Source organism: Passer domesticus, chromosome 2, assembly GCF_036417665.1.
Source record: "Passer domesticus isolate bPasDom1 chromosome 2, bPasDom1.hap1, whole genome shotgun sequence".
Taxonomy (NCBI): Eukaryota; Metazoa; Chordata; class Aves; order Passeriformes; family Passeridae; genus Passer; species Passer domesticus.
Genome location: NC_087475.1, coordinates 20,127,489 through 20,139,527, shown reverse-complemented (window position 1 = coordinate 20,139,527; position 12,039 = coordinate 20,127,489). Strand labels below are relative to the sequence as shown.

General features: G+C 49.5%; 2 protein-coding genes and 1 long non-coding RNA gene across 3 annotated transcripts in view; 2 read left to right on the top strand and 1 right to left on the bottom strand.

Moving 5' to 3' along the window:
- ARHGAP6 (Rho GTPase activating protein 6) overlaps nucleotides 1–1,176 on the bottom strand; it is a 309,409-nt gene extending 308,233 nt beyond the window's left edge. The window contains exon 1 of the mRNA XM_064407713.1: nucleotides 654–1,176. Coding sequence (XP_064263783.1) covers nucleotides 654–1,157 — 504 coding nt within the window. The 5' untranslated portion in view covers nucleotides 1,158–1,176. The remainder of the gene's footprint in view (nucleotides 1–653) is intronic.
- A 711-nt stretch (nucleotides 1,177–1,887) lies between these two features.
- LOC135295229 (uncharacterized) lies at nucleotides 1,888–5,497 on the top strand. The gene is made up of 2 exons (XR_010357261.1): nucleotides 1,888–3,142; nucleotides 3,483–5,497. It is a non-coding gene; the product is annotated as an uncharacterized LOC135295229 (long non-coding RNA).
- A 687-nt stretch (nucleotides 5,498–6,184) lies between these two features.
- Nucleotides 6,185–10,417, top strand: LOC135293488 (atherin-like). The gene is made up of 3 exons (XM_064407711.1): nucleotides 6,185–7,346; nucleotides 9,821–9,868; nucleotides 9,955–10,417. Exons 1-2 carry the CDS (start codon nucleotides 6,213–6,215, stop codon nucleotides 9,827–9,829), a joined length of 1,143 nt encoding a protein of 380 aa, XP_064263781.1. The 5' UTR covers nucleotides 6,185–6,212; the 3' UTR covers nucleotides 9,830–9,868; nucleotides 9,955–10,417.
- Nucleotides 10,418–12,039: the final 1,622 nt, after the last annotated feature.

Genomic DNA, 12,039 nt, shown 5'->3' with positions numbered 1-12,039 from the left:
CATGAACAGGATGGAGAATTTCTCAAAACAAAAAAATTTCTTCTTCTTCTGCTACAAAGGGCTCAGCATAACCAACTCGATGAGCAATCACTACCAAGAAACAATGCCACATTTTTTGAAAACATTCATCCACATGGTATGGTATCTGCAGCCCAACATCGATGGCATCCAAGTTGAATGAATAAATATTTGCATTGCAAAGTTGGATTTGTCTTGGAATACAATTGCTCTTCATGTGGTTCTGACACATGTGCGTTTTCAAATAAATCACAACTCACTGGGTGTGCACTTTCAAAATAATTTGTCTATCTTGTTAGAAGCCATCACATACTTCAGTTTAAGAGGCGTGAAACGGGAGGAGAAGGTTTTACGGGCGTGGGACAAAAACACATGGAAGGTTCCCGTCGAGGGAACCTCAAATATCCGGCCCTCCAGCGCCGCAGATGCCAGCTCCCGCCACCAACACCCTCGGCGGCCTCGACGGTGCCGCCGCACGGGGCGGACCCGGCCGGGTCCCGCGGAGCCGCACACCCAGGGCCGGCCGGGCGCTGCCGGAGCCCCGCGGCGCATTCCCGCCGGGGCGGCGGCGCAAGCGGGGACGGGGGCGAGGGCGGCGCGGCGGGTGCCCGTCCCTCGGGGGCGGGCGTGCCTACCTCGGATTTCCACACGACGTAGGCGGCGGGGCGAGGCTCGGGCGGCGAGGGTTGCCCCTTCCTTTGCTGCAGCCAGCGCCGGGGCGAGGAGAAGATGCTGTTGGCGGGGCTGGCGGTGCCGCTCAGCGCCAGGGCCGAGGGGGTGCGCGCCAGGAAGGGCAGCTCGTAGCCGGGACTCCGCTTCCCGCGGAGGCTCTCCTCGTCAAAGAGAGCACTGCCCGGCGGCGACCGCTCCAGTGGGGTGCAGGGGGTGGAGAAGGAGGCGCCGTGGGGCGGCGGGGCGCCCCGAGGACCGCGGCGCTCCCCTGAGGGGCTGCCGGCGGCCCGCGCCCGCGCTGCCCGCCCCGCGCCCTCGCCGTCCTCCCGGCCGCCGCCGATGATGGCGGGGTCGAGGCTGCGCGTCTGGCGGAGCCTCCGCTTGGAGAGGCTCTTGGCTGCGGCGGGGGCGGCGGCGGCCGGGGAGGAGCAGGAGAAGACGCTGCTCAGCAGGCTCTGCGCCGACATCGCGGCGGGCGCTGCCCCGGGCACGGCGGGGCGGCCGGGGGTCCTGCCTGGGCTCTCGCTGCCTCTGCCTCCAGCCCCCGCCAGGGCGGCGCGGAGCGGCCCTGGGGCGTCCCCCACGGCCGGGCTCAGCCCCCGGCAGCGCGGCCCGACGGCGGCACCGCGGGGCTCATGGCGGCGTCCGGCGCTGGGGCTGCTCCGGGGCTGCCGGCGGCGCGGTCACTTTGCTGGGAGGGAGAGGGAAAAAAAAAAAAAAAAAGTTACGAGAGAAAAGGGGAGGGAAAACGGCAGCAGCGGAGCTTTTATCTGGGCTCGCCGCAGGCTGCCAGAGTCACTCCCCCCTCGGCCGCGATGCGCAGGGGAGTCACGGGCCGCCCCACACACACACACCCGGTCGGGTCCAGCGCTGGCGGGGCCCGTCTGCCACCCCACACGGGGCTGGAAGGGCCGCTCCCGGTGTCGCCTGCTCCTCGCTGTCGCCGCGGGACGCCCACGTCGGGGGCGCGGGGAGCAGCCCCGCCGGGCTGCGCGGGCTGCGGGTCCCCAGCGCGGCCGCTCCGGGACGGTGCAGTTGCGGTTTGGGGAGGGATCGAGTAGCGGCGGACAGCTGCTCTCCGGAACGATCGTTCCCGAGGTCAGCCAAGCCTCGGTGTGACCCTTCTGAGCCCTGCGCCGCGTCCCACTCCGACCCCCGCTGCTGCTTATGGACCCCCCGTCCGCCCCGCCCCGGCCCGGCTGCGTCGGGCAGCGATGATGTCTCCAGAAAAAACTTGCAGCAATAAACAGGATACTCACATTGTGCAGCACACAGGACAGGGTCTTCAACAGAGCTCGACTTGTAACTGTGTTCTGGCCCGCGTCTCTCTTGCCGTTCTCTGAAACCCCTGCTTTGAGGGCACATGGACGTGAGCCCCACAGGCAGCATCGGTCACCGAGACTGTAACTCGTCTGCTGAGTACCTCAGTGCCGCAGGAAAGGAAAGGAGTGGGACCAGTGAAGCTAAGCCACCTGAGGACTGAGTAACTGACCATGTTTATCTTCCATTGAGACTTTCAATGTTCTCGCTCCAAACATAGGCAAGGAAACATTTACCAGAGAGACAGAACAAACTTGGGGAAAGCAAAGTTGTAAAGAAATGCAGAAAAGGAATGAACAGAGAGGGACAATACCATTCAGTTCCATGAAGGCAGCCAGCTCCTTCCTCACCAGGAGTGAAGGAAGCAGCCCCTTAGCTGCAGAATCTGACTCCTGTTGCTTCTCCTAGCTGGGAATATTAACAGTCATCATTAACTCACCTCACCGGGGGAATTCAGCAGCCATGCTTGTCAGGTTTTTCCTGGATCTCCAACACCATCATTTACGTAGTGTTTAGATTTTACTAAGGAACTTTTAGCTTCATGGGTGGGTTTGGTTCTGTTGCTATTGTGTCAGTGAATGTTACAGACGCTAAATTTTTCAAGTTGGGAAGCAAAACACACAGTACCAAATCCTGTTTTTTCTTCCTGACTTATACTTTTATTTATGGAGTAAGTGGACAATGCCACACTCCTGTGCAAGTCACAAACCTCCCCAGTCTCAGATGAACTCACAGTTAGACTGCTGATTCCATGGGGCCTAAGCATCTTTCTTTTGACTTGAAAACTCACCAGCTCCACAAACCCCCAGTCTTCCCATAACCATTGCAGGCAGCTCTTAGAAAATTTGCCTAGAAAAAGACTGGTCATTTTGGAAAAAAAAAAAAAGTGCATTAGCACGACACAACGGTTATTTTCTCCTCATGCTGCATTTTCTCCTCAAACCCTAGTACAGGGTTGTGTTGTTCTCCCTGGGGCCCTGGAGCCAATGCAGGTAAATGCTCTATGGCAGCACTTTCAGGTTTCATCAATAATTCTATTGACAGTTCTCTCCTCTGTGGCTTTGTTTAAGGTTCATAAACAGCAACAGCACACAAGTACATCCACTTTCAAAGGGAGGCGTTCTGCTTTTAGGTAATGTTTACAAACGAGATTTTTTTTTTTTTTTTTTTTTTGGTCTGCAAAGTAGCTTTCCCCTCTTATTTTCATAAACTGTCCTATTGCCTAATTCCAAGTTCCTCCACAGCTAAGGTTGCAGCTGTTTCTGTTTAAAGCTTCATTTCATTTTGCCTCCTCATTAATGCCTTCAATAAGGTCTCATGCTTGAGACTAAAAAGAAGGTCTGAAGCATAAAACAATCTGCATTTGTTTTTTGCAGTTCTGAGCCTATTCTAGCAATTTAGTTGAAAGACACATCTGCAATACAAATATATGTATGTGTGGCTCCAAGTATTTGCTCTTTTTTGTCCTGTAGAAACATCATGGGAACATAAAGGGACAGGAAGACATGAGGATAAAGGCAGAGAGGGAAATTCAGAGCTGTAAGGAACTCATCCCATGAGGAGTAGAGAGGACAATCACATTTGCCTCCAAAATTCACCAGAAACAGTTCCCGCCACTCTCTGTGAGGTGCCCTGCCCACTTTGAAGGGCTGATACTCTTGGGCACAGCCGGTTGCCAGCGGGCAAACCCCCAAGTTTGTGATTCAGATCCTTACACAGCCTGTGAAAGGAGACTGAAACCATCAGATAAGGGCATAGTTAGGAGCATACGTCAGCTTACGAGTAGCAGCTCTAAATAAAGTGGAGGCAAAGCATTCTTATTTCCACCTGCCTTGGTCCAGGTAATACTTATTGCCCAGCTGGTTTTCTTCATGAAAGACTCCATGAAAAATTGTAGTTTTCATAAGGCAGAGACCTGGAGGATCAGAGCTGCAATTCAAAAAGTAAGTGCATCATATGTGTAGAGATACTCCATGTAAACAGCTTTGCTACCGGTCTTAGCTGTTGTCTGCATCTTTCAGGGGTAACAGCAAATTACTGATTATTTTTGAAGTTTCTGTTCATTATCACTATGAACTGCATTATTGTGGACCTGGCATCACCATCCTGAAATAGGCTTGAGCTCTAGTGGGCATGGTACAAGCACAGGACAAAAACACAGTCCTAATTCCCAAATTTTACTGATAACTTCCAGCCACAAGATACTGTCTGGGCAGCCATATCTGCAGAGGATTAGTGAGATAATACTAGTTGATCTGATGCTGCTAGCCCTTCCTTTCTGAGGCAAAACACTGGAACAGGCTGCCCAAGGAAGTGGTGGAGACACTGTCCCTGAAGGTACTTAAAAAGCCTGTAGAAGTGGCACGAAATTATTTCTATTTATGCCTCCATTGCCTTGACCTTTACCAACAAAGTCTCCCAGCCCTTTGTGCCTCAAGGTGAAAAAACCTGTAAACAGGAGAAAAGGACCAAGTCATGGATCGTTTCTTGAGGAGTCATAGCCCAATCAAGTCTCAGGAATCAGTGGGGATGAATCTGAGAGTACTCAAAGAACTGGATATCATCACTGGAAGGCCACTTTTTATGTTTGAAAGGCTATCAAAATTAGGAGTAGTACCTAATGGCTTGGAAAAGGCTAAATGTTGCACCTGTCTTCAAAAACAGCAAGGACTACCCAAGCTGCTTCACTTCAGGAAAATAACAAAAGCAAGTTCTCTTGGAAGCTATTTCTGGGCACATAGAGGAGAAAAATGTGACTGGAAAGACCCAGCATGGATTTACCAAGGATAATCATTGTGGAATTCCTATCACTGTTAGTTTTCAAGATCTAACTGCAGAAGGCACTAAGCAGTCGTGTCATAGTTTAGGTTTTGCCCTTCTGTAACCAGAAGGTTGGAGTATAAACCTATTGAGGTTCCCTCCAACTTGAATCCCTTTCTGGTTCTAAACAAATACTAATTTTGAAGCAAAGTGAAGAAAACCTTAACTTTCAGAAGATTTTCAGAGACTTTGTGTAAATGCCTATCACCTGACTTAGTAACAGGCGTGTTACATGGGTAAGTTTTAGAGACACTATGGTCTTATTGTTATTTTTAAAATGTCTGGTTTTATCAATACCCCATTAAACTGAAATTGGAAGGAGATACTGTCACCTGTTTTGATTGAATTTAAAAAAAATAATTTTTTATCAAAATGAGAGTGTGTTCATCTCATGAATTAAATAAAGCCTGTTTTGTTCAGACTTCTGAAAAATCCCTGAATATAAGGGTGATTTGGTAAATAGTAATTTTTTGTTACTCTAATTATTTCTTTAGAATGTATTAAGCATTAAGAAAAAAAAAAAAACAACCCAAAACCACTCTTTTACCTTACTTTTTTTTTAATTACAGAAGAATTCCTGACTTTGTCATTCGTTGGATTTGATTTTTTTGGACAAAAGACATATCTAAAATGTATCTCTTCCAGTCTTTCTGTACAAATCAAAGAACTGTTGTTTGTTTGTGGTTTTTTTTTTTACAGAACTTTTGTCTTTATTGCAGTGGAATTGATCTATAAACATTTCAGCACAGCACTCAAGGCTGCTCCTCCAGAAGAGAGTGCTACAGAAGTGTTTGTGGAAGCAGCTGTGGAGTGGGGTGCAGAAGTCCACACAAGGAGCCAGCACCCAGCTTTTACTCCAGTGGGGTTCAACCTTCACCCAGCTGGTGACCTACTCAGTGCTTAGCTAGGAAAGTGGAATCTGTGTGACAGTACCCAAAAAAACCAAGCCAAAAAAAAAAAAAAAAAAGAGAAAAAGAGGAAGAATGACATCGGGGCGCCTACTACATACCCTCACAGAAGTTATATATACAGCGTGCAAATCTATGATGTAGCATATGGTGTGTATAACTAAATGGGGTGTACATATTTGTAAATGCGTGTGCATATACACATGTGCGTTTAGCTATACATGTATGTACAGAGCATGCATATACACACACCGGTGTTGGGGGTTATTTTTGCAGAGAGAGCGAGACAGAGCGTTGCGCTCTCCGCGCTCCCATCCAGGCGTTCCAGCCCGCGCGGACAAACCCCGGGAATGTCCCGGGAATGTCGCCGAGCCGCGGGGGCGGGGCCGGGGCCGCAGGGGGCGGGGACTCGGCCCTGGCCCCGCCCCGCGGGCCCGCCCCCCGCCGCGCGCGCCGCCCGCAGCCGCCGTGCCGATGCCACGTGGGAGGCGGCGGAGCCGCCGCCGCCGCCGGGCCGGAGTCGCGGCCCCGCTAACGCTGGGGACGGCGCTCGCCGGCCGCCGCGAGGAGGGGAGGTCGCGGAGCCCCCGGGACCGCACCGGCATCGCCGAGACCCGATGGGTGCTCGGCGCGGTGGCGCCCGGGTCGCGGCTCGGCCTCCCGGGCCTAGAGGCGCTGGCGGCGGCGGCCGGGCCTAGGGGCGGCTCCCCGCCCTGGGCGGCGCCCTCGCTGCTGCAGGTGCCGGCGGCGGCCCAGCCGGCCCCGCGGCGGGACGGCAGCGACCTGCCCGCCGGCGCGCCCGCCGCCCTGGCCGTGCTGCGGCTTCAGCCCGGCGCCGAGGGCCCGGCGCGGGCGGCGGCGGCGGCGGCCGGGGCCGCGCCGCGCCTGCGGACCGTCTACGTGAACCCGCGCTGGCTGGAGCGCCAGGCCGCGCTGGGGGCGGCGGCGGCGGCGGCGGCGGCTGCCAGCCCCTGCGCGGAGGCGGCAGCGGCGAGCGGCGCGGCCGGGGCCCCGGCCCCAGCCCCAGCCCCGGCTCCGGCCCCGGCCCCGGCTCCAGCTCCGGCGGCAGCTCCGGCGGCGGCTCCGGCGGCCGGGCAGGGCGAGGCCGAGGCGGCGGCCACCCCCTACGTGGGGCTGCGGCGGCCGCTTGGCTACAAGTTGGCCAAGGCCACCAAGGAGCGGATCTGGCGGGGGGAGTTCATTGACCTCTTTTCCTTGCTCCACACAGAGCTGGCCCCCGAGCACGGCCCGCGCCCGGGGGACACGCTGGACCAGTGGGTCTCGGCCTTCCTGGTGTACGCCAGCGTGCTGTGCGAGAAGCACCCGGCGCGCTGCGGAGCCATGTTCAAGTACCTGGACACCATCCGCAAGCTGCACGCCACCTACGGCGGCACCTCCTGGATGAACTACGACGAGGACTTCCGGCGGCGGGCGGCCAAGAACCCCACACTGCCCTGGGGCGACGTCGACTTGGACCTGTGGATGAAGTGGATGGCGCCCCTCAAGTCGCTTGTCCCCAGGCGCCCGCGTGCTGAGAGCGAGACACAGGCCTCGCCGGCCCAGCCACCACCGCCGGGCCAGAGCCCCAAGCAGGAGGAGAAAAGCCAGGTGTGATGGGCCGATGGCCGCGTGTTGCTCTGCTCCGCTGGCTGGGCATGGTGCTCCCTCGGATGGGAAGAGGAGAAAGGGGCAGTTGGGGTGCCCTTGTCTTGGTCGGCAGCTCTCATCTCATGGCACTGACCCTTTGCTCGTGTTGACCATAGGGACACGGTATAATGGGTGCCCTTCTGGCCACTGTGAGAGGTGTACACGTGGATGGATGCTCTGAGCAAATGTTTGGGCATTTATTGCTCCAGCCACCAGAAAATAGGAACCCCACTCGTTCCTTCTTTTGGTGTATTTTTGCATTTTCCTGGAGACATTAGAAGAAAGATGTTCTGTGGTTTTGTTCTTTTCCTCTTGAGTTGTCCTTAAAATATCAACTTTTTCAGCAATAGTTATCTGTATGTAAGGCAAAGAGTACAGACTCTCCTGTTACTATGGGAGCATGTGGGCAGTTGCAGTCAGCATGGTATGGCAGAAATTGATACGAATAAAGATAAACTTCAATAAGAATGGCCACAGTGTGCAAATTCACCATGATTTGAAGATTAAACCTGTTTTGAGGCTCACTAGATTTAATCTACAAGTTAGAGCTGGAAAAGGATGATGGGTGTGATTAGGAGAAGTAGGGAGGATTTTGTGTACTTGGTTTGCTTTCAGTAAAAGTATCGCTATGTGAATTGGTGTAACCTGTGGTGGATGCAGGCAGGTTCTACCCTTTCTTCTGCCTGAGACATGATGCTGAGCTCCCCAGCTACAGCAGGCTGCCTGTCTATATTAGGGGTTGTGCTGCTTCTCTTACGCTGGTGACTGCAGTCTGCCAAATCCCCAGCACAGAAAATTCAGCTGAATGCTGAATGTTGAGCTTCATGCCAGCTGAATGGTGACAGAGAGTTTCTGTTATATTGGCTGTGTTTATTTTTAACCAGTTTTTTTTTTACAACTGTAGAAAGAACCTTTGCCTTCCAGAAGAATTGTTGTTTTATAGGATGCTGGGCTTGTCTGGGATTGCCAGCACAGAGGGACCAAGTTCTTTGACTCATGTTAGCCTGATCCGTTTTCAAGGCATCTGAAAGTGCTTGGTGTATCACACCAAGTCTTGCCTTTGGTACCTATCAAAAGTAACTTCTGTAGGCCTATCTGTGACAAAGAAAGGGAGCAAACACCACACAGTAAGATAGATAAACCCAGGCCTGTTGGCCTTGCACCTTCCGTGGTTGATGCTCTGTGTTCTGCAACTTTTTCTGATACGTCTGTTTACATTTCTCCATTCTCAAGGTGAACAGCTCAGTTCTTGTTTTCCTGCAGATCTTATGTGAGCACCAGATGGGCAATGGCTTATAGCTTTCATGTCATCTGAGACTGGACCTTCAGCTTGTCATGTTAACCACTCTTTTAACTTCTTCAACAGCAGCTGGTCTGTCAGTGCTGAGCTTTGTTCTGTTGTCTGCTGAGGCACCAGGGGGTCTCGATCCGTTTGATTTCATGGAAATTTCCTGGTTGATTTTTATCAGTAGCATTGATGTATTTTTCCCCCAGAAAATGTGTAAAGAAAAAAAAAATAAACATGTTTATTTTGATGCTTACAAAATATCAAAAGTCTGATGTTTGTAAAATGAGTAGTACTTCAACAGCACAATGAAAAAGTGAAACTTGTGCAATTAATTATTGTGGTTTCAGCCACCTTTCTGTTATTAGAGCAGCTTTTAATTGGTAGCGTATAGTCTCTTACATCTGTTCAAAAATGTCCTTAAATTAAATGATGGTTTAGGCAGCTGTCAAATGTAAATGAGGCCCAGGATAAAGCTTATCATTGGTAAGGTTGCAGCAAGGAAATATTTTCTTGGAGGTGGCCTGTGTGTTTCCCCATATCTCCCCAGTTCCTTGCAAGCTCTCTTTATGTTGTGTAAAACTACTTCAGCAAAATAAAATGTGACATCACACTTGGGCAAAAGAACTGGAAAATTAAAATGGGAGAGAATAGCCTTTTATGGGCTTAAGAGTTTGGACAGAACCTAAGCTTTTCCACATTCACACTGTCAAGAGAAAGAGGAGGTGTTTTACAAAAACATTTTACCAGGCTGTTGTTTTGAAATAATTTTCTTTTCGTAGTTTCAAAAGATAGGGTTAGGCAGCCTGACTGGATTTTGTTCCCCCTCTTAGTCCAAGACTCCTTGAATTTCAGCATCATTTAGTTTAGTGTCTGTATCTCTAAGTCTGCATTTCCACAGATGGTTAAACAGTAAAAATTAAGTCAAAGCGTAGAAAGCGTTGTGTCTGAGCACAACTGTCCTTGCACAGCTGTCCTTTCTAAGGCGCTGGTGAAGAGCTGTATCTTTGCATTACATGGAAAGAACAAAATGGGAAATCTAGTTTTAGTTGGAGTGCAATAATTGGCGTGTGTGTAGGATAGCTGAGAGTCATTCCTGCAAATTTATGTCTGTGTGTATAACTTCAGACAACTCTCTTTTTTTCCTCAGACTCCATGAAAACAGAAGACCAGTTGGGATGGGAGTCAGACTAAGTGGGTGAGTTTATTTATAAAACTTAATACCTTTGGATCTTAAATATTTTCAGATTTGTTAAATACAGAATTTCTTATTGGTGCCAACAGCCTGACTCCGTTGGTGTTTAAGTGGAGCTCTGGTATTCTAGTGCATTCTTTTACCTCTGCTTCTGTTGCGTTGCAAGCTGTGCTAGAGAAGACGTAGGAAATTCATTTTACCCAATCAGCAATTGTAACAGTGGACTACAAACCTGCAGAGCAAGCCAGTTTGCTGGAAAACAGGAATTCCTGCAGCGCAGCACTTGTCACAGACTATCCAAAGAGGGCAAAGATTCAGGAAGGTGAATTGAACACTGGTTGAATGAGGTCAGGAACACTCTCCCGGAGGAGAATCCTGCCCTAAAATACTACTTTGAAAGTAAAAGCCAATTTAATGCGCAGATTAAACCTTCTCATTTGACCAAACTTGTGTGCAATCCTGGATCTTTGCAGATCACAACCGGACACTTCAAAACCCTGTGTATTATATTTGTTTAAAAAAAATAAATCATAACTTGTCTTGTTACAGCTATTACTTTTGCCATTTCATTGAGAGTATCTGCAACATAAATGTGTATTTGACTCAGAAAAGTATCATACACTCGGGATAATAACTCAGGTTGTCAACAGAATTGTTCTGTGAGGCTCACTATCTTCTTTCCATTGTTCTGCATTAACCATTGCTGTCATTGTCAGGTAGCCCAATTGTGCATTACAAAATTCTTCATAAATTATAATGATTTACCTAAGTTATAATTTTGTTTTTATCCTAGTAGAATACTTAAAATCTTGACCATCAGACTAGACCTTTGTAGTCTGGTGTTCTTGAAAATATTTTTCACCGATTCATAGTTTTCATTCTGCATCTCAGTATTTTGCTTTCTTCTTTTTCCTTGCATACTAAGGGGTATGGTCAAGGTAATACTGTGATCCAGTAATGCGCATGATGGTAAGGGTTTGCCTTTAGTTGTTTCAGGAAAAAGCTGCCCTTATGTCCTCTCCCTTTCTCAATATTTCCAATAATCTGCATAACATAAAGTGTTTGTAAATTGATATCAAACTGTTTGTGACTTCACCTAAATAAATTTTTATATTTAAATGCTATTCTTAATCTTACCGGGTTTTTTCCTCCCTTGTTCTTGTATTGCCACTTCGCTTTTGTATTCACTTTTTTTATCACCTGACTTTTTACACCATTTCTGGTTTTCGGTTATTAAAGCGCAACTGCAATTTTAATTAACAAGTGAAAATAAATTAGCCTTTGGAATTTTCTTCCAACATTTTGCATAAAAACTTCATAATGTAGCTGTAGTTGTTGTAGTAGTTATTCGTCTGCCAGTTTTTGAGACAGTGATAGCACTTATTGGGCCTTGAAAATGAAACAGCTTCTGTACTAAAATACCAGTATCTTAATACCAGGCCTTCAAACTGAAACTGATGTAGTGAATGCTGAGATGGCTGCATTTGATACAGTAGAATATAGAGCACGTTACATGTTACGAAATTAGTTTTTGTTTTCAAGAAGGGTCTTAAGCTCAGTCATCTGATCACTCATGCTATTTTTCCCTTGCCCTCCTGTTTTAAGAAATCAGGACTTGGTTACTCACTGGTCTGTGCTGTGTTTGTTACCATCATTGCTACATGAACCACATGGCTGCTCCATCACTGCAGGCATCTCTGCCTGAGCAAGTGCTGTAGTGTCAGGATTTGGGGAGAGGTCTGGGAAGAGGTGGATGTGGGGTGAGGAAGAGTGAGCAAAAATTGGTCTTGTCTGTCTGCCTGATGAATTATACAAGAGTGGGTTTTAACCTACAGGCTCAGAGCAGCAAAGCAGCAGGTTTTGTTTTCTGTGTCCGCTTTGAAAGCAGCCTAGCCAGCTGGAGTCTAAAACACTTCCTAATGTTCTTTGCTGAGTCCTTCTGCCAAGAATGTTTTGGGTTTGTTTGTTACTCTCTCCAGCTTTCATACAGTCTGGTGCCCTTCCTGGCACTGTCTCCACCCAGTCTCCTGGTTGCTGCTGGTTCTGGGTTGGACCACCCTGTCTTTCATATCTGCTGTAGAGAATTGCCAGAGCTCTACCTTGCTCTCCAGTGTCAGTGGCTGCTTTAAAGTCACTGCCACTTTCATAATTCATGTTATTGATAGTGATGTTTT

Coding starts and splice junctions, on each gene's coding strand:
- LOC135293488 (XM_064407711.1), top strand. CDS start 6,213: ATGCCACGTGGGAGGCGGCGGAGCCGCCGCCGCCGCCGGGCCGGAGTC.